Source organism: Sardina pilchardus, chromosome 3 (assembly GCF_963854185.1).
Source record: "Sardina pilchardus chromosome 3, fSarPil1.1, whole genome shotgun sequence".
NCBI classification, from domain to species: Eukaryota; Metazoa; Chordata; class Actinopteri; order Clupeiformes; family Clupeidae; genus Sardina; species Sardina pilchardus.
In genome coordinates, this window is record NC_084996.1 from 5,079,483 (window position 1) to 5,103,253 (window position 23,771).

Sequence of the window (23,771 nt, forward strand, 5' to 3'; positions counted from 1 at the left end):
GCTTCACTTGTTGGGTCAGAAGCCTATTTTTTACAGTCTATGGTCAGAAGCTAGGTGAGCATACGAGAAGCCAAGGCCAGGGTTGATGATTATGAAGATTGGACATGTGGGATACTGGTGTTGTCACAACTGTGAAATGTACCGCAAAAATAAACAAACGTGTGAGAAAAAAGATCAAGTAGGCTAAGCCTATACACGCACGAACATTTCCGTATGTCAAAGTAAAGGTGTAGAGACAATTGAATATCTATTTTCTTTAACAGTTTACCATGTACAGTAGCCTAAACACGTGTTTATCTGTTGTTTTTTACATACGACTTTATTGTAATAATATAACAAGGAAAATAGTATTATGGGCTTCATTTACTGCTTTTAACTACCACACGAAAGTCTCCTCGTGCAACAGGAAACGCTGTCTCTTTACGTCTTGTACCGTGTCGAGCATCACACTGCCCTAAAATCTCAGGAACAAAACAGCAGGAGTAGACACGCCAATAGATCACTATCACAACACAGTGTTGCAAATAGTACAATTAGCCTGAAGACTTGTTATGAAGGGAAAAAATGATCCCTTTCCGAAAAAGTCATCGGCGTTAGAGAATTGTACTCTCGGGAAACTGTAGCCACGACAATAAGGTGAGTTTCATGTAACGTTAGTTTAACGTTATGACACATAGGTTGAATATATGACTAACTTACCACACTGGTATTTAGACGCTTTTCCGCCATTCCTAAATAATTGAGCTGTGTTACTGTCCAGTTCACATGCTTATTAAGTACAAGACATGTAAAAGGTAAAACAGCTATACGCTAACTGACCTTGGCTGGACTTTGGTGATTTATTGGAATCATAATGCCATGTGCAGTAGGCAGGCTAAATGTAATAGTTTGGCTACGTCTACCATGACACAGGTTTTTATATTAGCGTCTACTACATCGTGTCATATATTCGTCTATAAAGCTGTTTCGCTTTATGAAATAGGCTAACGTAACGGTGATGCGAAATAGGATGTGGCTAGCTTTTTTCGACCAGCCGTTAGAAATATGTTGCTGTAACCTGTACATGTGTTGTGCATGTCTAACGTTACGGCTAAATTAGGTTGTGTCAACGATATTTTTGCGAATGTAGGCCAAGTTAACAGTAGCATTGGTCAGAGAAAGAAACAGTAAGTGCAGTTTACAACCTGTTGGTGATCGAACACCCATGTCATGGCGTTAATGGTGGCTGTGGGAATCTGATTGGCATAAGTTAACGATAACATTACGCATCAGCTGATTTATCATTAATAGTTAACATAGTGTGATAGTGTTTATTTGTTCGCATATCAGTCATGTTAAGTTGACGTGAGGGTGACTGTTGGCTACTGTACTTACTGTCTATGGTTAAACCTGGCATGCTAACTAGCTAGGTTTGATACTGAAATGAAATCGAGATGCTTATTTACTTACTGTAATAGATGTTACACTATCAGACATGTAGGAGAGCTAGTTAATAACACGTTCGGCTTGCTTAGAGAAAAGAATGCTGTGCTGCGGGACCCTCCCATAAGAAACCGAGCGATATGATGGGACTCATGAGAGCTGAGCTTATTTGAAACGTTGTCAACAGAGGCCACACCAGCTGAGTCACGCCAGTGAACACTTAACATTTGTAACCATTAAGAAGTCCACCAAAAGCCTGTGTGGCACATTTTAAAAAGCGTTATGTGAACATGTAGAAAAGTGCCATAACAGCCATTCATCTTGTTCTCATCATCACGCATTTTTAACATTCGATATCTTTTTGCGCTGCATCTCAACGATATTATGTGGTTTAGCCTATGTGGTTTATGTGGGGTGTTGCAGGGTACTTGTTGTAAACCAAGACAAATAATAGCTGCAGCAGTCTTGATTGTCACATGGATGAAAGCAAAAACAGCCGTGGCAACTTTAACTTCACACCATTTTAGTTCTCACTTGTCGTTATTTTTCTCTCACCATTGCGTGTGCTTCTGCCTGCACGGCCTATAATTGATTGTTTGATTTTCAGTGTCATTGCAGGTCAAAGGAAACACTGAAAATAAATGAGACTTCAAATCAGAATATTAAAGCCCTGTTGTTGTTGTTGTTGTTGTTGTTGTTGTTGTTGTTGTTGTTGTTTTGTTTTGTTTCTAACTTCTTTACATCAACAATTTAATGGAGCTATGCACAAAACAAAATGTGGGCAAACGACCTAGGGGAGGGACTTTTTCTTGTGGTCAGACATGTAAGCAGTCCTTAGGATTCATATTCAATTGTGGTCTCTCTCTACTTGTCCACTAACATATCATTTATGATTGTATGGTTAGCAAAATGTGAAATACTGTAAAACTATTGTAGGCCGATGATACACATGTAGGCTTAGTTAAACTAGAGTATGGTTATGGTTCTTGTCAGACACTTTTGTCCAAAGCGATGTACAACAGTCTAATAAACTAGCTTCATCTAAAATGAACAGTTACAAGTACATAGTTTGCAATTCAAAGATGCAGCTTATATAACAGTGTTGATAATAGTAATAGACTAATTTGAAATAATAGAATATCAATTTTAACAGAATAATCACTACAGCGACATGTCACATGAACAAGAACCATAAACACATACAAACTGGGACTCTGCCAAGAGAACCGATTAGTTAAGAGTCGAGTATGGTTATGGTTATGGTTATGGTTATTTAGCAGACACCTTTGTCCAAAGCGAGTAGGCCATACATAATGCTACTATACTATGCTATAGCTATTCCTATTAGCATTCTGTCTGCTTATCGAGGACAGAAATGCAGAGGAATTATTTATTAATAGCTTATCTGTAAAAGCAAGTTGCAGTGGCCAAATTTACCATTGTGGGAAAAAAAATGATGGACTGTAGCTCATCAATTCATGCCCGTGAAAATAAGAGCCTCTGGCTAATTTTATTATGTGTGCTGTGTGTTTACTGCACTTAAACATAAACTCTTCTTTATGTGTTAAACAATGGCTCCGTTGTTTTGTTTTTGTACTGTGGCTCTGTAACATGGACTTGAGTGCTCCTTTGCAGCCTGGCACTCGTGTAGACAGATGGTACTCGTGGGAGCGTGGCTTGGGCATGGCAGGACTCTGCATCCCAACAGAACCTCCACTCAGTGGGACGAAGGCAAATTGGCAGAGAGTGTCGGAAGCCCCTGGTGTTAGTGGAGGAAGCGCAGCTCTGTGGCCTGATGGGCCTGGGTGGGTTAGTGTGGTGTGGTGCGTGAATCACTGGCCAGGGAGAGAGGATCTGCGTGCAGGAAGGCGGGGACTGGGGGAACGGCGTTATGTCATGCGTTGCCATACCATACTGAACCCATCAGGCCCAGTCAGGGTGATGGCGAAGGGGAGATACACACAACTGTGATTGTGTCTTAGCCGTGTGGACTGTTTTTGCAGACAGGAGGATTATCTGAGAGTTATGTTTTGGTGGCGTTGATGATACACGAGAAGAGGCTGAATGTGTAAACGATGAGGAACGCTTGTGAGGATCACGTCATTGTCTTCGCCCCGGCTTACATTCACCGTGTCTGATTCCGCAGCTTTGTCCAGCTGAAACGTCCCAGCATGCTTCGGGGCTGAGAGGTTCTACAGAAAAGGGAGGCGTCTGCGTGCTCGGTGGGGGCGTGCCACCATGGGGAACACCGCCACCAAGTTCCGCAAGGCCCTGATCAACGGGGACGAGCTGCTGGCCTACCAGCTGTACGAGAGCAACCCGCAGTTCAAGGAGGCCCTGGACCCCAACACCTCCTACGGAGAGCAGTACCAGCACAACACACCCCTGCACTATGCTGCACGGCACGCCATGACGCGCCTGCTCAGGTAGGCTGACTTCAGTTGTCTGTGCTGCTCCCCTGTGTGTTTGTAAATAATACAATGAATGAGTTCTTCTTCTCTGTTTGTTCAGAAGTGTCGTGTAACCTCCCCTCAGGGTTGTTGCTGATCATCTGTGTTTTGGTTTTGATGATTGGTTTGCTTGCAGAGCTTGTCTGAATATCGCTGCATCCTTTTTTTTTTTTTTTTTGTGGAGACGTGAAGTCTTTCGCAGAGAGCACAGGGCCTCCTCTGTTCTGACTGAAATGCCTGACTGAAACATGGGATGGCTGAGGTTTCACCATGTGACTTGGCTTAATCTGTAATCAATTTTTACTGAGTCATCCACTGTAGATTTGTTTACACCCTGCCGAATGTGGACAGTGTGGATATGAATGCTTTAGACGTTTCTTTACAGAATCAGTTTTCTTCTTCTTCTTCTTCTTTCATTTTTGGGATTGCTATTTTATTGGGATTGAAATGTTCACATTCCTGTTGGTTTGCCAATTCCTGTTTTTAGCCCTAGAGCTTTGCTTTCATTATCTATTTGTGTGTATACAGTATGTGTCTGTGTCTGTCTCTGTGTGGGTGTGTGTGTTCCTGGTTTAGAAACGGTCATGACAAAAGAAATAAACGACTTGAACAAATGTCCAGCTGAAGCGCTTTGATCTCTTTTTTTTTTAAGTCTCTTCCATGTTCCCGCTGTGTCCTCCCACCTCAGGTCCTTCCTGTTCAGCAAAGACGGGAACCCCAACAAGCGCAATGTGCACAACGAGACCGCGCTTCACCTGCTGTGCATGGGGCCCAGCATCCTGCTGGACGAGGCGGCCCTGCACCCCCGCCTCACCCGGCCGTACGAAGACGAGCGCTGCCGGGCCGAGTGCCTCCAGATCATCCTCAAGTGGACCGGCGCCAAGCTGGACCAGAGCCAGTACGAGAGCGCGGATGTCAACGCCACGGACAACAAGAAGAACAGCCCGTTACACTACGCCGCGGCTTCAGGCATGAAGACATGTGTGGAGGTGAGCGAGCGATATATAGAGAGAGAGAGAGAGAGAGAGAGAGAGAGAGAGAGAGAGAGAGAGAGAGAGAGGTGAAGAAGATAGGTCGAAGGGTTGAAGAGCAGAGCAGAGATGTTGGAACACAGCTCTAACTGTACAACACGGTTCAACCCGATGACCCTCTTTCTCTCCGTTTGATCCCTTCTTATGTTCCCAGATCCTGGTGAGGAGAGAGGCCAACCTGTTTGCGGAGAATGAGAACAAGGAGACGCCGTGTGACTGTGCTGAGAAGCAGCACTACAAGGAGCTGGCCCTCAGCCTGGAGTCTCAGATGGTGTTCTCTCGCGATCCCCACGCCGATGACATTGAGGCCGAGTACGCTGCGCTGGACCGTAGGGAGGTATAGAACACCTTTCCCTCTAAACATCTCAAACGAGCCCTTAGAAGAGCTAGAATCTAGGTGTTGGGTTCTCTGTTCTGATGACACATCGAAAGGATTTATATTACCTACAATCCTTGTCTTACTATCTGGGACAAGAAAGCACAAGTAAAAAAATGTGTTTACTCCTTTTTGACTGAAGGACATGAACTCATGCATCTCCGGAGCTCTTACCATGAACTTGTTTGTTTCCAGTAGCAAGACTGTTTGCAAGTGCACTGGAATAAAGTGTGTGGTCCTTTAAAGAGGCTCTATCAAAGTCCACATAGTGTAGGCAAATCTTGCTACTCAGCATCTTGGTAATGTCCCTGGGCAGCTATTTCAGACAAACAAGATCAGGCGATTATCTAATGGGGACAGATCGGTATTTCCATATAAGATGGCCGAAATAAACGCTACAAGTACCTCACGTGAATCCATGTTTAAATACACATTGATGCTGTACATCTCACAGTGTACTGAGTGTAGTTATGTTATTGTGTGTGTGTGTGTGTAGTTAAATGTGGTGTGGCCTTATAAATTCCATAATGTTATTTTTGGCTCTTGATGGTCTGCAGCTCTATGAGGGTCTGAGACCTCAGGACTTGAGGCGACTGAAGGACATGCTGATAGTGGAGACAGCAGACATGCTCCAGGCTCCGCTCTTCACAGCCGAGGCCCTGCTACGAGCTCACGGTATGCTGCCCTCCACCCCCACACACCCCTGAGTGTGTGTGTGTCCATCTACTCTGACTGCGTGTCTGTCAGGCTTTGGCTAGGCGGTGTTATATTTGGTAAAATGGTTGCGAAATGAATGCTGAAAGAAATGCATGATTGACTTTAGACACTAATGAAACAGGCACTCTAATATTATGATTCTTTGTTGTGCTATGTTCCATCCTATTTTTTACAGTCTATGGTTCCATCAAGAGATATATGGCGATTTAATCATGAAAGGGACCTGAAAATGTCTTGGTTTTCATTAATTATATTTAAAAATGGTTAATGCAGTCCTCAAAATGTTTGAAGAATGTGGTAAAATGGTTTGAGAGGTATGTTTTAATCTGGGGGATTAGATAATGATGAGAGCAACTGAAAGTGTGCCATGTGGGACTTATCTGTGTCTTTCCACTCAAGTGTCTGAGTGTCACGTTTTCTTTGGTCAGACTGGGACCGAGAGAAGCTTCTGGAAGCCTGGATGTCCAACGCAGACGAGTGCTGTCAGCGCTCGGGCGTGCAGAAGCCCACCCCTCCCCCCAGCGGACACAACAACTGGGACACGCTGCCGTCGCCGCGAACCCCACGGACCACTCGCTCGACCGTCACCTCTCCTGACGAGATCAGCCTGACGCCGGGAGACAATGGCGTCGTACAGGTGAGGGAGACCGACTCTCCTCCTAAGAGTCTTAAAACTCCCAGCCTGCTCTTGCTGTGGGGTCTTTCAGGTCAATCGTGTTGGGTTAACGAGTTAGGGCAGCTCCTTGAACCCTCTTGAGTCAACTGTGGAAATGAGTCTGTAAAACTCCTCCATCTCTTTTCTCCTGCTGTACACAAGCTTTCGCGTGATTATGTTTGACGTAAAGAATAAACAATTCCCAGTCTAGACTGGTAGGACTACTGGGGATCATCATGGATTTGTAACTGGAAATCTGTCCCGTAATTCTGAAGAGCCAAACACATTTTTGGAAACTCCATAGATTATGTTTCACCTCACTTCAATGTTCTTTTTAATGTCCACCTGAATGTTCACTTATAGAACTTTCTCTAAATTTCCACCATAACCATGGTAAAAGCCATGCAGCAAATCTGGTACATTCACTTTGAGCAGGTCAACAACACAAAGAAGCCATATTACACAGTCGGATACATGCAATTGGGATTAGCAAACATGGAATGCCCACGCCAATCAATTAAAAACATATGACCTACGTGCGTGCAAGTGTTGAGCCACAGAACTGAATGACACTTCATCGGCTACTTCGCTGATCATGCCCCCACCACAGTAAGCTCTTGTGTGTCACTAGAAACACCAGGAAGCACAAACTGGGGTATTATGACTAGAGCCCGACCGATATGGGATTTTGAGGACCGATACCGATATCGATATTTGAGAGTTTCAATAGCCGATAACCGATATATCGGCCGATAATCATTTTTAACCAACATAATTTAAAAACTTTCTCCTATAAAATGTTGATCAAGGTGGGGCGCTATCTGTTTAAATATGCCTAACCATCTGGTTTCCTAATAAAACATTCTTATACAGTATTTTTTTTTTTATTAAATAAGTGTGGTCTTTTCACCTTTGATAACCACCATTGCACAAAATATTAGTTTTACTTTACCTTTAACCTTTGTAAACCATGCTTGGTGTAAACACCTTCGTTGAAATGCAAAAAAATTGAAGACTAACAAAGGAGTATGTGAGTGTTTGGGAATTAAGGTAGCTCTGAAGACTTGTTTCATATGCTCACATTTATTTTGTGTGCTGTCTTCGTGAGCTTAATGTAACAGTTTACACTCACTGACAGCACTGACAGGACCACCATGGACAGTCTGAGCGATCTTTGTGAACAAGTCAACAGCAGCTTAATAGTTTTAGCAAACCTAGGTGTTTTTAAGGATGCATCATACTACTTCCACCAGCTAAATTCCACTAGCTAAATCAAAGATCCCTCATTACTCCGCTTTAACTCTCTATGGCTAAATGTTGGCGCTGTTAATTTAGCTCCCCTTATGATCGGAAAATGAACGGGATGACGGTCGGGAAGAGACAATTACAGTGCTGCTATCAATATCCTCAGTATAACCACGTTTATGTTTTACAAATACAACAACATTCAAATTAGCCTCCATCACACAACCACCAATGCTAACGTTCAATTTGTTTTAGCTTTGGACTTAACATTGTGACCAGTGGCTCTAAGATTAACGTTAGCCTACAGCAGTAAAAATCAAGCATGTCCGATAAACATTCTTGCATTTATTTAAGCTTTTAGAAGGAATGAGAATTACATTTCACGTGAAAATCATCCTACCATGAACACACAAACCACTTCAGAAAACTATGACACGCAACGCTAACTGCAATTTGTTGCCGTTGTTTAGGAAGTAGAACTAACTAGTCAAGCAGAGTGCGTGTCTTGCAGTAAGAAGATGCGCCCTCTGGTGGAATGCAACGTAATTACAACACTGGAAATGTGAATGGAGGATCAATATTCGGGTTTCCTTTATTTAATTAAAAAATATTTATCGGCCGTTATAAAATATTTATCGGCCGATACCGATAGTTTTGAAAATGCCTAATATCGGCCGATAATATCGGCCGGCCGATATATCGGTCGGGCTCTAATTATGACCCAAGTCCAGTAGACAGTCCCTTCTCCAGGGCTCTCTGAAAGGCCACAGTTACTTCCAGCACAATCAGCCCTCTCAGACGCCATCACCAACATTGTTGGGGGACAGTAGGCTGTGTCCTACTCCACTGTTCTTAATCTAAGTGGACAAAGACATGTCAGTTCCTGTGAGAGAGGAGCACTGCAGTGCGTGGACTGGACAGAGACGATGCTCACACGGAAATAATGGTTCCATGCAGAGACAGATTATTTCATCTTCATGTTGATACGTTGTTGGGGTGCAAATCACAAGCTTCATAACAATTTGATACAGTATCGATTCTATAAGTCAACGATTTGATTATTTTCCATATTTCAAAATGTGCAGCAATGCAATTTGATATTGGGGTCTATTGTTGACATAAAAGTCATGAAATTCAGTCTCACACCATCTGATTAATTTTCATGAATTATCAAATGGCTGTAATTTAAAATGGTTGTTATTAAGTGTCAAGTCATACTGTACACAATGAACACACATTGACTTTAGAATTACACAAAGTAGGCTAGCCCCCTCCCCCCGGATCTGTTTCTGTTCTTAAGCAAGATGCATTTTCACTGTTCACTCTTTAAACGTTGTGACAGTAGAAGTTACATTATTGTTACACATGGTGTAATGAGCACCCCTAATATCTTGTTATCTTACAATTTCTCCATCATTTTCCAGATTTAGACCTCAGTAAGGCCAAATCAGTAGAATCATCAGCTTGTTTGGTGAGTAAAGTGATGGAGAGTTACTGGTTGACTGGATGAGTTACTGGTTTCTCCACTTTCTTGTCCTTCTACACAGTGCGGCATCTGTATGTGTGGCATCTCTGTGTTTGAGGAGCCAGTGGACATTCCATGCGCTCACGTGTTCTGCCGAGGATGCTGGGAAGGGTGAGTGTCCACCGTTGGGCTTGATTGGTACATTCAGCTCACACACTTGTCTAATGCAGCCAGATACTGAACTCATGCCCACGTTACCAATGAGAATATGATGTAGGCGCTTGTCTCAAGGCACCACACACTCATCCTGTAGGATAATGAAGATGAATAGAAGATGAATGCTACAAAAAAAAACGTTCCATTATAATTAGCTAATGTTTGTTTAGCGTTGTCCATTGTTCTGTTAAAACTATAACTAACTATAATAACTATAGTATCCAAGATATAGCCATTTTGTTGTACTCTGTGGTTTTTAGTTTTTTGAACATGAAGATTCAGGAGGGGGAGGCACACAATATCTTCTGCCCAGCCTTTGAATGCTTCCAGCTGGTTCCCGTGGAGGTCATCGAGAGTGTGGTCTCCAGGGAGATGGATAAGCGCTACCTGCAGTTTGACATCAAGGTAACCCTCAGCTCAGTACTCTGTCCCTCTCATGCTTAGCAACCCTGCACTGCTGAAGGTAGCTAATTTAACGAAATGGCAGAAATCTTTCACTTAGGGGATTAGGTGTGGTATAATAACGTTGGCTCATCTCTCTTTGAATAAAAGTGCTTTTAAATCTATTTTTACGTTGATGTTTGTGTGTAGTGCGCAGCTCTGTTAGTTGATATTCAATTAAAACTTGCTGAGAGTTTGTGCTGTGTAAGTTGGGGGGGCTGGCCAAGACCTCTGCGGGAGGCTATTATCCAGCTGCCTGTCCTGCTGGGGTTTATATGATCTCTGGGATCAGGGCCAATGTGTAAGTAGTCACAGCACAGGCCTCCTTCTATGGACTGTCAGACAGCTCCACAGGGGTGCTGTGTAATGCCATGTTGTTTTCATAATAGGATGTTACACCAGAGTTGCTCTTCTTTTCCAAATGATAGTTCAGTTTTTTGTTACTTCACCAGTGCTTCTTAGCAAAGCTGGGCAGCTCCTTGAACATAGAGTAACATACAAAGAAACTGTCAGAATCCTGTGTCTGTGTGTGTGCTATTATTTATTTTGTGCTAAAAGAACCATAAATGAACCATAAATATGTATAATGCATGATATGTGCTGTGATTAATTGTCAAAGGCAGCTGTAGAAAACATAGTGTATCATACATCACGATGGTACAACATTTCTTTATTTCCTGTTGTCAACAATTGTGAAGTTTCCTAATCACAATAAAATCTTTCTCGGAGGTTGTGCTGTACTATAGAACTCTTCCACACAGAACACAGCCCATCACAAGTTTGTTCTTTTTTCGGTGACAGGGCTTTCCATCTGTTTTGGAGCATCATCTTCATATCCATTTTGATGTCGCATCAGGGCTTTATATCTGTGTTGGCACAGCATTGGGGCTTTATATCGGTTTTGGTGCGGCATTGGGGCCTTATATCCGTGTTGGCACAGCATTGGGGCCTTATATCCGTTTTGGTGCGGCATCAGGGCTTTATATTGGTTTTGGTGCGGCATCAGGGCTCTATATCCATTTGATGCGACATCAGGGGTTTATATCCGTGTTGGCGCCGCATCAGATTTGGTTGCATGGACAGTTTGACTGCGTGGGATCAAAACACAAGGTTGTCAGGGCGTTTAGGGAAACACCCAAGAAGGAATGCAACAAATGTGACTAAATACATTGAATACATTGCTTCCATCCACTTTAAATGTGCTATACCTTATTCAAATCCAGAGTTAATCCATCCACCTCTAGCAAATCAAATGTCTATGTGCATTAGAAGATTGAATGCACATTTCAAGTGTTTCCAGTAAAGATTTCCTATTCAAATAGTTCAAATGGACAATGGATGGGAACCCAGCTGCTTCTCTGTATTGGTAGAGATAGTTAGGATAACCAACAGCTCCAGCTCAGGTGACACTGCAAACATAATGAAGAAAATGGCCAACAGCATACATGAATACACAACAACCAGAGGTAATACGTGTAAGTGAAGTCAAGAATTGAAAAGCATGCCCCATGCACCATCAAATGACCAAATGTCAAATACAAATGACACGCCTTTATTTTCATGTAGCTCAAATGACACACCTTTATTTTCATTTATATGTATTAAATTGACTGAGACTAATGTTTATATATATTCACTTGTCCCATGCCCTCCTCCCACTCAACTGCCACATTTAGCTTTTTTTCCCCTTTCAAAAATGTCCTCTAGTTTATTCCTGTATTCCCTCTTTAAATATCTTCTTCCTCATTGCTTGTCACATATGCAGTTTATTTTCCTCTCCCTATACTACTGTGTACTCTATTTGTCCATCTCATCCTTGCCCCTCCCTCCTTAGGCGTTTGTGGAGAATAACCCTGCCATCCGCTGGTGTCCGTGGGCAGGCTGTGATCGTGCAGTGCGCCTCTCCATCCAGGGCCCTGGTGCCAGCAACTCAAACCCGTTCAGCTACCCCCTGTTGCAGGCGCCCGCTGTGGACTGTGGCCGTGGGCATCTCTTCTGCTGGTCAGTACCGGGCACAATCAGCTTGCCCTGCTGTGAGCAATGGTCAGCTTTTTACTGTAGGATGGAGCTACCGGCTCGTAGAGCTAAGAGGTGTATCAACGATCTTGATAAATGAGTAAATGATAAAAGTGAATTATAAAAAACGACAAGTGATAAAAATAATTAAAACAAATAAAAATAATAATTGGCCAGCTGATTTGAGCCCAATACTGAACGTAATAGAAAATACACATTGTTTTTTGTTTTGGCCATACTGAGCTGATTTCAGCTGTATTTTCAGTGGTCCCACAGTAACATTGAGAAGCAGTGGGCTATGGTTAATGTGTGCTCCTGGGAATCTAGGCTTATCTGTTTCGGGAAAGTTGCTGAACATGGCACTGACCTTCTCTCAATGGGACTGCTATTATACTGTTACAGTTGTTACATTTAGATGGAATAGAAGGACTTGTTTCTGGAATGTTTCTATTCACAATTAATGGTACTGTTGTATTCTTGGCACGGCTTATTGCATTAGTCTCCTGTGTTTTAACACCATCCACAGTTTGACATGTGTTTCTTTTATACGTGATGTTCAGCCTCTGCCATGTGTGTTTTGACTTGAGTTGCACTTGGAACTGTAGTGAATCTGTCAATTATGGATTACAAACGAACGCATTGTGAATTGTGAAAGCGTGCATGTTTACAACAAACAAAAGCAGCACTTACGGACGGCTCTCTGATGTGTTGCTGAATGCCATATGGCTTGGCTCATGTGTGTCCACAGGGAGTGTCAGGGGCAGGCCCATGAGCCGTGCGATTGCCAGACATGGAAAATGTGGCTGCAGAAGGTCACGGAAATGAGGCCAGAAGAATGTGAGCAGTTTTTTGCATGAATGCACACACACACGCACACACACGTGACTATTGTATACTGTACAGTTACAATGCCATAAAGATGCTGCCAGTTTGCTAGCACTGTTTGATGTGTGCATTGTGGTACTGTAGGAAATGTTGCCCATTTCTACACGTTAAAATACCATAAGATATCAGATGTCACTTAGCACTGTTTGACATATACGTTTTGGTAGGAGATATACTCTTGTTTTACCTATCCCTTTGTATCACTGTCAGGTACTGCAGCATGTCTACTAAGGTGTTAAAATCTTCAAAGACTTTAAAAGATATTTCCTTTTCTGTCAGCAACATGGAGACGTTTCAGGAAAAGTACCATGAACATGTGCATACTAGTAAAGACCCAACTGACATTACTAGACGCAGACTTATTTAGATAAGCTTATCACGCTCACTCAAATGGGTAATATTATGTCACTAGAAACATTCTGTTTTAAATACTCCATCTTTCTGTTTTGATTATATGGAAATGCATACAAATTGCAGTGGAAACTTGCATGAGAGGCGAGCACTGAGCTGTAAAACTTGTTTGCATGAGAAGACAAATTGTCTGGCAACACATTGACTGTGTGGATGCACAAGTATCTCTCTTGATGACATCTTTAAGGCGAAAATTAGATCTGGTTAAAAAGAAAACTGGCCATACAAACCCTCCGTAGTGCAAATGTTATAAATGGCTTCCCCCAGTTGTGGATGTGGTGTCGTGTCAGTGTGCGTTTTGCATTGTGTGGTTTACTCTTCCCCTGCTCTGGTCTCCAGTGGCCGGTGTGAGCGAAGCATACGAGGACGCTGCCAACTGTCTGTGGTTACTCAGCAACGCCAAGCCCTGTGCCAACTGCAAGTCGCCCATTCAGAAGAACGAGGGCTGCAACCACATGCAGTGTGCCAAGGTGAGACGACGCTCCACCGCCAGTGGCGCACAATCCAGATATCGGACTTCGTTACGAGTTTTTTACGATGTGGACATAACGTTGTTATTGTCGTCGTTTATTAATGGCCTCTGCAGTGCAAGTATGACTTCTGCTGGATCTGCCTGGAGGAGTGGAAGAAGCACAGCTCCTCGACTGGAGGCTACTACCGCTGCACGCGCTACGAGGTCATCCAGCAGGTCGAAGAGCAGTCCAAGGAGATGACTGTGGAGGTGGGCACTCGTGCGCATCCCCCATGCTTTGCGCACAGACAAAGACACACAGACACACACACACACACACTCACACATACACAGACACGCACACAGACACACACACAGACACATCGTATAAGACTTTTTGAATTTTTTTTTTTAAGACAATTTGAATCTGACTGCTCCTGATTTTCACGCCTGTGAAAAGTGTCATATTCCCACATGCAAGTTATTGCAAATTGTAGCTGTGACAAGTCATGTTGTAAAGTTGTAACGTCTTTCGATGGTTCAATATTTCAGGCAGAGAAGAAGCATCACAGTTATCAGGAACTGGATCGTTTCATGCACTACTACTCTCGCTTCAAGAACCATGAGCACAGCTATCAGGTAGGAGAGTGCTTTCATTTGACCTTATTCTTATTTGTCTTATTAACTTGTTATTAGTTGCACAGTGTGTTGAGGTGTTTATGTTAAGCTGAATGTTGCCTCTGTCCTCCCTAGCTAGAGCAGCGACTTTTGAAAACAGCCAAAGACAAAATGGAGCAGCTTAGCAAAGTCCTTAGTGCACGTAAGTCGTGACTTAAGACTACCAAGTCATTGCTGATGGTGAAAACCCAACATACTGATTCATGTGTTGAATTTTTTTTGTTTTTAAATCGTAACTGGATGGCATGATGTTTGTCTGTCCACCCTGTCGTGCAGGTCAGGGAGAGGCCCCGGACACCACCTTCATCGAAGATGCCGTGCAGGAGCTCCTGAAGACTCGCCGCATCCTCAAGTGCTCGTACCCTTACGGCTTCTTCCTGGAGCCCAAAAGCACCAAGAAGGAGATATTCGAGCTCATGCAGGTACGACATTCTAAAAGAACCATTCGTTTTTGATTTGATAAATTAACATGTCTGCACAGTTGGTTAGTTAGTTAGGTCGCTCATTTATGTGTTGTGCTGTATTCTATACGTTTGGCAACAGAATAGTCGTTAGAATAAAGCAGTGAGTAGCTTTGTAAGTGCCATCAGGATGAATTTGTGTATGGAAAATATGCTTAATCCTGCTTCAACAAAAAGAAGACTTAAATCGGGCAGAAAGGAGAGATTCTGTTGTGTTCCTGGCTTTGATGATGTGCTTTGATTGGGTCTTTAGGAATTCTCTGAAACCTGAGACAGTTTGGCCTTTCGGAGAGAGAGAGAGATGCCGCACACTCCGAGTTATAAGTAAATCTTTAATAAAGCGGTAACGTTTCGGCCTATGGCCTTCTTCAGATCGTAGGTTTCACAGTTTGGCCTTTCATCTGCGTTTTCCAAGAGACACAACTCGGCCCTATTTTAATGTAGCCAAAGGCTGCTTTAAGGTTTTGTGTCAGACAGTGTTCGTTATTGTTGGCCATTGCCTCTATGAATAACTCCACAGTGAACAGCTGTTATACACATGAGCCCCATTGATGACTTGCAGTAGTCTCTCACATGTTTTACACCTGTTTCTTTGGTTTCACTGCCAGATAGTGTTTTCTTTTTCTCTGTCTCGTGTTTTTGCAAGGTCAAGTTTTTCAACAATCCCTGTGTGTGTATCCTCGACCTTCCCCTTTCTCCTTGCTATTTTTGGCCTCCTTTCTTTCCCTTTTGCAGCACAAAAGCTCAAAAGATTGTCAATGGTTACTAAGAAGGGGCTGAAAATGAATCCGGCTCTGGAAAAGATGAAGAAGAGGCCATTGCACATTTTTCTGATGGCATCCTACAGTGACTGAGTGACATTCAAATGAGTTGACGGTCATATTCAAAATGAAGAGACCACTGCAAATTTGAATATGACCATCAACTCGAATGTCAGTCAGAATCAGACATCAGATGTGCAGTGGTCTCTTCTTCCCCCCCCCCCCAGAGCTCCATATTTGAAAATGCATAAAGCTGCGCTGGTGGCACATGTTTCTCTTCAGCTCTGTCTTTGGCCGGTGCCCACCGGACACGTACGCGACGCGACACGACAAGAAATGAGAACCCCATTGTTTTTAACGGAGCAAAGCCCACTAGCAACGTCTGCTGCGCGGCAGCCGCACAGGAATAGAAAACTTTTCTAAAATTCTGTGCGTCAAGCCCACACCGCTGAACGCCATGTCCGGTGGGCACAGGCCTTTACTGTTTGTTTGTTTGTTTGTTCATTTGTCTGTTTTGCTGGTTGTTTGTGTAAACACGTGCATGTTGTTGTTGCAGACGGACCTGGAGATGGTGACCGAGGACCTGGCCCAGAAGGTGAACCGGCCGTACCTGCGCACACCGCGCCTGCGCATCATCCGCGCCGCCTGCCTGGTGCAGCAGAAGCGGCAGGAGTTCCTGGCGTCCGTGGCCAGAGGCGTGGCCCCCAACGACTCGCCCGACGCGCCACGCCGGAGGTGGGTGTGTAACGCCGTGAGACTCCGCGCGCCGTTTTATTGGCCAGTAAACTTCACAGATGTTTCTCTCCCAGCTTCCATTCCCAGCAACTCCCTACTAGTAATTTTTTATTCTTAATGTGTGATCAGGATGGGAGCGGAAATGTGAAATTACGTGTTTTCTGTTTTTTTTTTTTTTAGAGAGAGATTGTCATTTAGCAAATTAATTTGGTAAATTATTATGGCTTTTAGGCAAATGCATTCATTATGTGTTATTACAGCTAGGAACATAGACAAAGTGAGCTACCCTTATTGAGAAACTGAAGTCTGCTGTGTAAGGATGTTTTTCTAGCAATAATAATTCAAATCAAATCTAGAGCTAATTACACTTCTTTGCTATTCTCACCTCAGTTTTGCTGGAGGATCTTGGGACTGGGAGTATTTAGGCTTTGGTTCTCCAGAGGTGAGTACATTTGCTTTACTTTCAAGTTTCCTTCTTCTAACACTCAACTCACATGTGGTTCTTATTTTTGATAGGATAAATTGAATTTGCTGTTCAGGTTTGGTTGATGGTTCTCTGTTAGGAGCTGTAGTTTTAAGTTTGGCTGTGCTGGAGGCTGGAGCAAGAGAACTTGGCACTTTGCTGAGTTTGTTGTTTAAAATGAGCCGGGGCCAAGTGGAAAGACTTTGCTTTAATTACGCCAGACAAAAGGGCATGATTGCCATTTCCCTGTATCCCAACAGTCATTCTAGAATCCAGGAATCCAGGAATGCAAAGGAAATGATTCATATTGACCATGTCCTTTCCAGGTGCCACTTGCTGTATAGTAGAGCATCTTTCGTTTGTTAGATAAGGGAAAGTATGACTTAAAATATTTGGGGTTTGACAACAGAGAGTTTTGGATGCATTAGGTGTATTTGGATATGATTGTATGTGATATCTAGCCTGAAAATTGTGTTTAGAATGGACTGTGTCTGCCTTTTGCAGGAGTATGCAGAGTTTCAGTACAGACGCAGACACAGACAGCGGAGACGAGGAGAAGTGTCCAGCCTGCGCAGCAACACCCCAGAACCTGACGACTCCAGCGAGGGGAACCTAGGTACCTGACTAAATCCCAAACTGGCTAATAAACAACAACAAAAAAAAGCAGTTGAATCAACCACTGGTGCTGTTGGTCAAAAATGGGTATATTTCTCATTGTTTCTGCTTGAGAGCGAAATAAGGAAAAACAGATTAGCATTGACTTAGTATTTTTTTTTAATGATTGCTTTGGGTTCATGAAAATAAGGCACACACAGGTGCTAACACTGACATGATGAGAAGCAGAGTGTCTACCTCGTCATTAGCTACCTTCGTACTGTAAAGTCCATCATCCCAACACATATGTATATTCATGTGCATTACATGAATGTGCATTTATTTTTTTAGCTGTAAATGTGTAAAATCGCTGAAGGTTTTAGCTGACATCCAGCCAAACTGTAAAACATGTATTTACAGTATGAGTGAACATTGATCTTAGTTGTAACTTCAAACTTAGTAAAGTAGTAATGCATGTCAGCATCATGTACTAACTGCAGGTAATTAATTAGATCAGTATATTCCCAGTTTATATTCAGATTAAATTGATGAATCAAATGCTGCAGGCATACGCTAAATTCAGTCACATCCGCAATGTTGGCTTATCTGCTTCCTCTCACCTTCTCTCCTCCCCACACAGATCTGCACGAGCTGGCTGGTGGTCAAAGACCAGGTCTGCCTATGGTGAGTCTCCCACCAGGCCAGGGAACATCCTGTAGCTCAGAAACCTGGCGCCTCTCCTGCCGTTGGCACACCTCACCTGCATTCATTCTCTGATCTCTCTACCTGTTTTGTCAGATAATGTAGTTGTTTACCTGAGGTGGTCTGATCCCATATTTTGTGAAGTACAAGAGCTAGCTAGCATTCATCACAAAACCTGAATTACAATTCAATTAAATACATTTACGGTGGCATAGATTTAGAGATGAAGACCTATTGATGAGACTTTTTTTTTCTATTCTTTTCCAGCCACAAGGATCTCTGGAAGACGACGACCCCAACATCCTACTTGCCATCCAGTTGTCACTTCAGGAGTCCAACCGATCGTGTATGGGTGATGGTGTCGGTGTTGGTGGTGGTGGTGTTGGTGGTGGTGGAGGTGATGTCCAAGAGGTCCTGTCCCATGAGGTGTCTCTGGGGGCTATTGGGAGCTCGCTCCCCTCCCGGTTGGACTCGCTGCGTCGCGGCCCCGTGTCCGAAGCGCCGCGCGCTGCCCACAGCAGCTCCGAGCTCCTGGAGCTCGAGAACAGCCTGATGAAACTGACCTCCATGACGCCCATCCCGCACCCGCTGCGCCACGCCGGCCCCCGTCACATTTACCCGCCCCCCCATCCGACTCCCCTGGAGGATCCCCTCAACTTCCACCCGAAGCCCAAAGCGGCCCGCAACCTCTCCCACCGTCCCCTCCGCAATGCCTTGAGCGGCTCCGAGGCTCCCAGCTCCGTTGGGTTGGATCCTGCCGACAACGCCAACCTCATCGGCAACATCATGGCCTGGTTCCATGACATGAACCCCCAGAACATCGGCCAGGTGCCTCCCTCCTCGTCCTCCGCCACGTCCACCGGTGCCACGCTGCCTCCCCCGGGTCTCCACACATCCATGCCCACCTTGACCCCAGACTCTCCTCTGACAGAACCGCAGTTCCAGATCTGGCCAGAGGAGGGCAGCGGTGCTGAGTCCTGCCACTATCCGCCCTTTTCTGGCGTGGAGGGCGGCGAAGTGTCTGCCACGAGGCCCACTCAGCTCCACCTGGTGGGCCTAGACCCCTTAGGTCTGCCCCCATCCCCTCCGGTGCGGGCCGACAACGTGGACAGTGAAACCTCCGTGAGCCAGCCCAGTTACTCCCACTCGGACGCCCAGAAGTTCGACTCGGACCCCGACCAGCCAAGCAGTAGCTCGTCCGAGTGGGAAGGACAGGTGCACCTTGTTTGATGTCGAAGGAACAACGTCCTATGTGCTGAACCCTTTTGTCACGAAACAGGACTACTGTTTTGAGAGTCTGGAGTCAAAGAATCAATGTAGCCAAGACTGGAGAAAAAAAGCACTTGAATTCCTGAAGCTGACAAAGCAAAGCTGAACCCACGTAATCTTTTACGGTCTGCTCACAGCTCGCTTGCTCACACTAAGCACTTGAAACGCTTCTGAAGGTCAAGGTGCCATTATTACTTGGACCAGAGTGGACACCACAGACTGGGCTTCAAAGTGTTGAAATGTCCAGGTCCATGTCCATGAGTGGGCGTGAATGAAACAGTTTGAGTGTCACTCAAATCTGTGCCTCAAATACAAATATGGCCATAGGTCTCTCTCGTGCCCTGTAGTTAGTAGTTCAAGCTGTACGTGCTGACGATTGTTCAGAGTGAACGAAACTCCCAGACGAAGGGAGAAAAAAAACAAACAAACATAATGACTGAACAATGCATACATCATATAAACAACAACGGTTTATCTTTCACTGGTGCATATAATATGTGATAAGTTCTGATTGGATGGGGGACAAATGTACAGCATCTGTTCTTTGCCCAGATGGCTGGGACCATGTCTGTGTTGCTGTCCACAGCTGTGAAGGCACTCATGTATTCTGTTCTGTTGCCTTTTTATGGGGTTGTTGAAAGTGTTATTGTAGGTGCCAAAACTCAGAGGCAGACGAGCCAGGTTAGACAGTACAGGTTCCATAGAACCGCAGGACTTTTAGGAGGTGAAGGTGGTGGTGGTGCTTGTCCCCCCCCACCCACCCAAATTCTTTGGTCCAGTGACGGGTGAGAAGTGGGCCCTGAAGGCTCCTGGAAATGTACACAAAATATATACTGAACCACTGAAGGAAGTGAGGAAGAAGAGGAGGAGATTATTGATTATTAGAATTGCACAGTTAGATTTGCACATGTCTGTGGTTTGCCTCTGAGATCTGTTGTCTGCTCTGACCTAATCTACTTTATGCCACTACTAGTAACGTGAGGACAAGTCCTCCTGCAGTGTGCCAAAATGGCCTCTACCCACCCAGTGGTCTTCAGAAAGAAAACTTGGCCTCTCCTCAGTCTTTTTTCAGTGCCTTGTTTGTGTGTGTGCGTGTGTGTGAGCGTGTGTCACTGTTGATTGCCACGTATCCTGAGCGTGTCCTATAACACTGGCCAGACTTGACCTTTTTTTAAAAAGCGCAGTTTTTTGACACGTAGCCTTTGCCTCCTGCAGGCCATCGGTGCGGCTCAGGAGCGGTTTTTACCACACACACACCTCTCTCTCTGGACTCTCATCTATACAGGATACAGCGCCGCTGGACTGTGTTGTCGTGCTTCACTGCTGGTGTGTGTGACGAGTTACTGTATGTATGTATATGTGTGAGTGTGTGTGTGTGTGTGTGTGTGTGTGTGTGTGTCTGTGTGTGTGTGTCTGTCTGTGTGTCTGCTTGCTCATAGAGAAAGTGATGACTCAAGGACATAGGTGCGGTTTCATATGATTTCAAGAAATGGGTGTGTTTGTTTTATGTGTGCGTATGTGATAAGTGTGACGACAAAAAAAAACAACAACTAAATGCCATAATATATAGTGTGAAACCTTTTTCTATTTATTTTTAAATTAAATATACGTAACCACTTTCTGTGATTGGACACTAAAAGTGTTGAGATGCTAACATTGTGTTGATGCTAACATGGTGTTACCTGGTCACTGGGATGTGGTGTGGTTGTTGGAATAGCTCACTGAAAAGAAGTGTTGTGTTGTTGATTGTATTGGTAATCATGTAGTCTCTCTTTAAAGGGGCTTTCTTTCTATTAATGGTTACTACTGACTTAGGCTGGCAATAACAAGAGCTGCAACAACTTCATTGGCGATAGTAGTGTAGTGGATAAGGAGCCCGGTTAACATGCAGAAGCCTGAAAAGTTGAGTTCGATCGCCAGCTGCCACCGTTATGCCTTTGAGCAAGGCACTTAACCCCAAGTTGCTCCTGGGAGTGTGGCCCTTAACTGACATCTGTAAGTCGCTTTGGATAAAAGCGTCCACCAAATAAATGGAAATACAGATGGAAGACGTGGAGTCAGGTCCGTTAGAACTCGTGTGTCAGTTGTGAAGAGATTCTCCCCATGCATGTAGCAAATGTTTGATTATGCGTTGCCAGGTTAAAGCAAGAAAAGACACTGACATGAATTGAAGACCGGCTGAAATGGAGCTAAGTGTAGCGTAACGGTAGTGCTTCTAGTAAGTGCTTGTAGTAACACTTGTTTCAGTCCTGAGACTTTGGTTGCATCTTAAGTTGATGAAAAAGAACGTTCAACTGGTTGGATTTCAGCTTGACACAATCAGAATATAGATGTTTAGAAAAGTTTTCTAAAGAAAAAAAACATATCCAAATGAACGCTGACAGCATTATCCATTGGGTTTGTGCATATTACTCAGTGAAAGTTGGGCAAAAGTGCAAAAAAAAAAAAAAAAAAAAAAATCTGAGCTTTGAATGGGCCAATTGTATTTCTTTTTTAAATTATTATTTGATAAAATGATTATCAAAATATGTTGCAAATGGCACTCTTATTTTGTTACCAAATGGAACTTTATATTGTTAAATAACAAAAAAAAAGGTTATTTGCACTTCTCATAATCCATACTTGATACATTCCCTCTTTCTATGGAAACTCAGTTTATTATGTTTGCCCATTAAATTTGACAATTCTACTCATTCTGCTGTGCTCCGTATTGTTGTGTCCTTTTCTTAATCGCTATGGTTTCTCTTCCCTTTGGCTCGCGTGATTGGTCACTGCCCCAGGGGTCAGATCTACCCTGGGCTACTGCCCCCTACAGTGATGCTCATTCATGTGTTGCTATTTCTTGGGCATGCTTTTAGAGGTCAAAATGGTCACATACAGAAGATTGTTTCCACATTTTTTTATTCATTCACATATTTACTCAGGTGTAAAATCCCATTTGTGGGACTTTGACTCATTGCATAATTTTTCGACGAGAGTTGCTAATCTGGGGTTTGGATGGAAAGTGCTGTTTGAATGCATCCTCTCAGCCCAAAGTGAGTAATGGCAGTGAAAGGGAGGGGAGGGGAAGCCATCAAGAGAGAGACAGCTCAGGAACAGCACAATCGGTGTCATTGAGGACAAATGTCAGGCCGGAAGGGACACACATCTGCACTCTGGCATCCCACACTGCTCTGGTCAAAGGGACATGCGTCCACAAGCTGGGGCCAAGCACACACACTCACCCAGAGGGAAAAGGAGACCAAAACAAGTCAAGACTTAAGACACTGTAACACTTTACGATCTGGTCCATTTAAAAATGTCCTCTACATTTGACTGTTTTGCCACCACCGTGCTGAATCTGGTACTCTCTGAACCTTGCTGTCTGTCTGTCGGTTGAGTCAATCCCAGTGCAACTGGGATTCGTTCAGAGGTGGACATCCTGGGTCCAGAAAGTAAAAGTTCTGCCATAATAATTCTTTCTATTTGTGCACCCAACACAGGTCGCTATAATTATCTGATCTACCTGGCTGCTAATTAGGATGAGCTGGTTTACTAAATGGTTGGATCAAATACTTTGCAGGACTTTTACTATCTGAACCCAGGATGTCGGCCTACATGGATTTGTTCTACTGTGGAACTAAAGTCTCGTTCACTTCACATTGCCCTCTGTCCTTGCTGCTCCATCTTCAGGTGAAGATGCAGCCAGGCCCCGGACACTGCCCTGCACGGCCTCCTCCGGAAAGGTACAGGACATCGTCCACTGCACTGTAGCTTAACTGCTTAATTGTTCAGGCACAAGAGACCAAGAAGAGAATGCATGTCTTGTAGTACCCATTTTGATCCAGTAGATGGGGTCACCTTTCCATATAATGTGAGTTAAGTTTATGTTGCCTCTACTCATCATGTGAATCATTGAGGTCAGAGGCAGTCTCAGTCCCCATACTTCCAGAAATCCCCCAGCAGTCCTTTTGCTTTAGTACTTTTAAAAACATTTCTCCAGGGTGTCTGAAAGCTCTGGCAATCATGAACACCTAGAACCCCTTAGAATAGGTCTCGCTTATGAGAACAGAACTGTTTCTGGCATCTTATCTAACAGTGTGCAATAACAGATCTATATCATAGCATCAACGCTGACGGCTTAATCAGACCAATGTGCTGCTCTTAATAACAGTGCGGAATAAGACCACTGAATCTGTGATACTGTATGAGGAGAACCAGTTCAGTCCTAACCCGATGTGCTTTGGTGCACACCAAGTCACATCTTGGCAACAGGTCTTCAAATTTCCAGTCTCTTCTCTACCTGTTCTGTCTGACTGACTAAACTGATCTCATGTGTTGGTTGAAC

At 44.0% G+C, this 23,771-nt stretch overlaps 1 protein-coding gene across 2 annotated transcripts; it reads left to right on the top strand.

Annotated features, from left to right (window-relative positions):
- Positions 1–467: 467 nt before the first annotated feature.
- Positions 468–22,137, top strand: ankib1b (ankyrin repeat and IBR domain containing 1b). 2 transcript variants are annotated; one of them, XM_062531505.1, is made up of 20 exons: positions 468–636; positions 3,569–3,848; positions 4,561–4,861; positions 5,058–5,240; positions 5,837–5,954; positions 6,425–6,633; positions 9,444–9,532; positions 9,838–9,982; positions 11,853–12,019; positions 12,783–12,871; positions 13,670–13,800; positions 13,917–14,051; positions 14,334–14,420; positions 14,535–14,601; positions 14,736–14,881; positions 16,238–16,416; positions 16,807–16,858; positions 17,384–17,495; positions 18,114–18,157; positions 18,443–22,137. In XM_062531505.1, the coding sequence occupies exons 2-20, from the start codon at positions 3,661–3,663 to the stop codon at positions 19,403–19,405; spliced, it is 3,405 nt and encodes a 1,134-aa protein (XP_062387489.1). In that variant the 5' UTR covers positions 468–636; positions 3,569–3,660; the 3' UTR covers positions 19,406–22,137. The 2 variants fall into 2 exon arrangements, with proteins under 2 accessions (XP_062387489.1, XP_062387488.1); XM_062531504.1 differs by having other exon boundaries at positions 3,569–3,843; positions 4,556–4,861.
- Positions 22,138–23,771: the final 1,634 nt, after the last annotated feature.

Excerpts from the sequence above, each read along its gene's own strand:
- ankib1b (XM_062531505.1), top strand. The coding sequence starts at position 3,661 with ATGGGGAACACCGCCACCAAGTTCCGCAAGGCCCTGATCAACGGGGAC. Across the intron at positions 3,849-4,560 it reads GCCATGACGCGCCTGCTCAG|GTCCTTCCTGTTCAGCAAAG; the intron begins GTAGGCTGACTT and ends CTCCCACCTCAG. Across the intron at positions 5,955-6,424 it reads GGCCCTGCTACGAGCTCACG|ACTGGGACCGAGAGAAGCTT; the intron begins GTATGCTGCCCT and ends TTCTTTGGTCAG.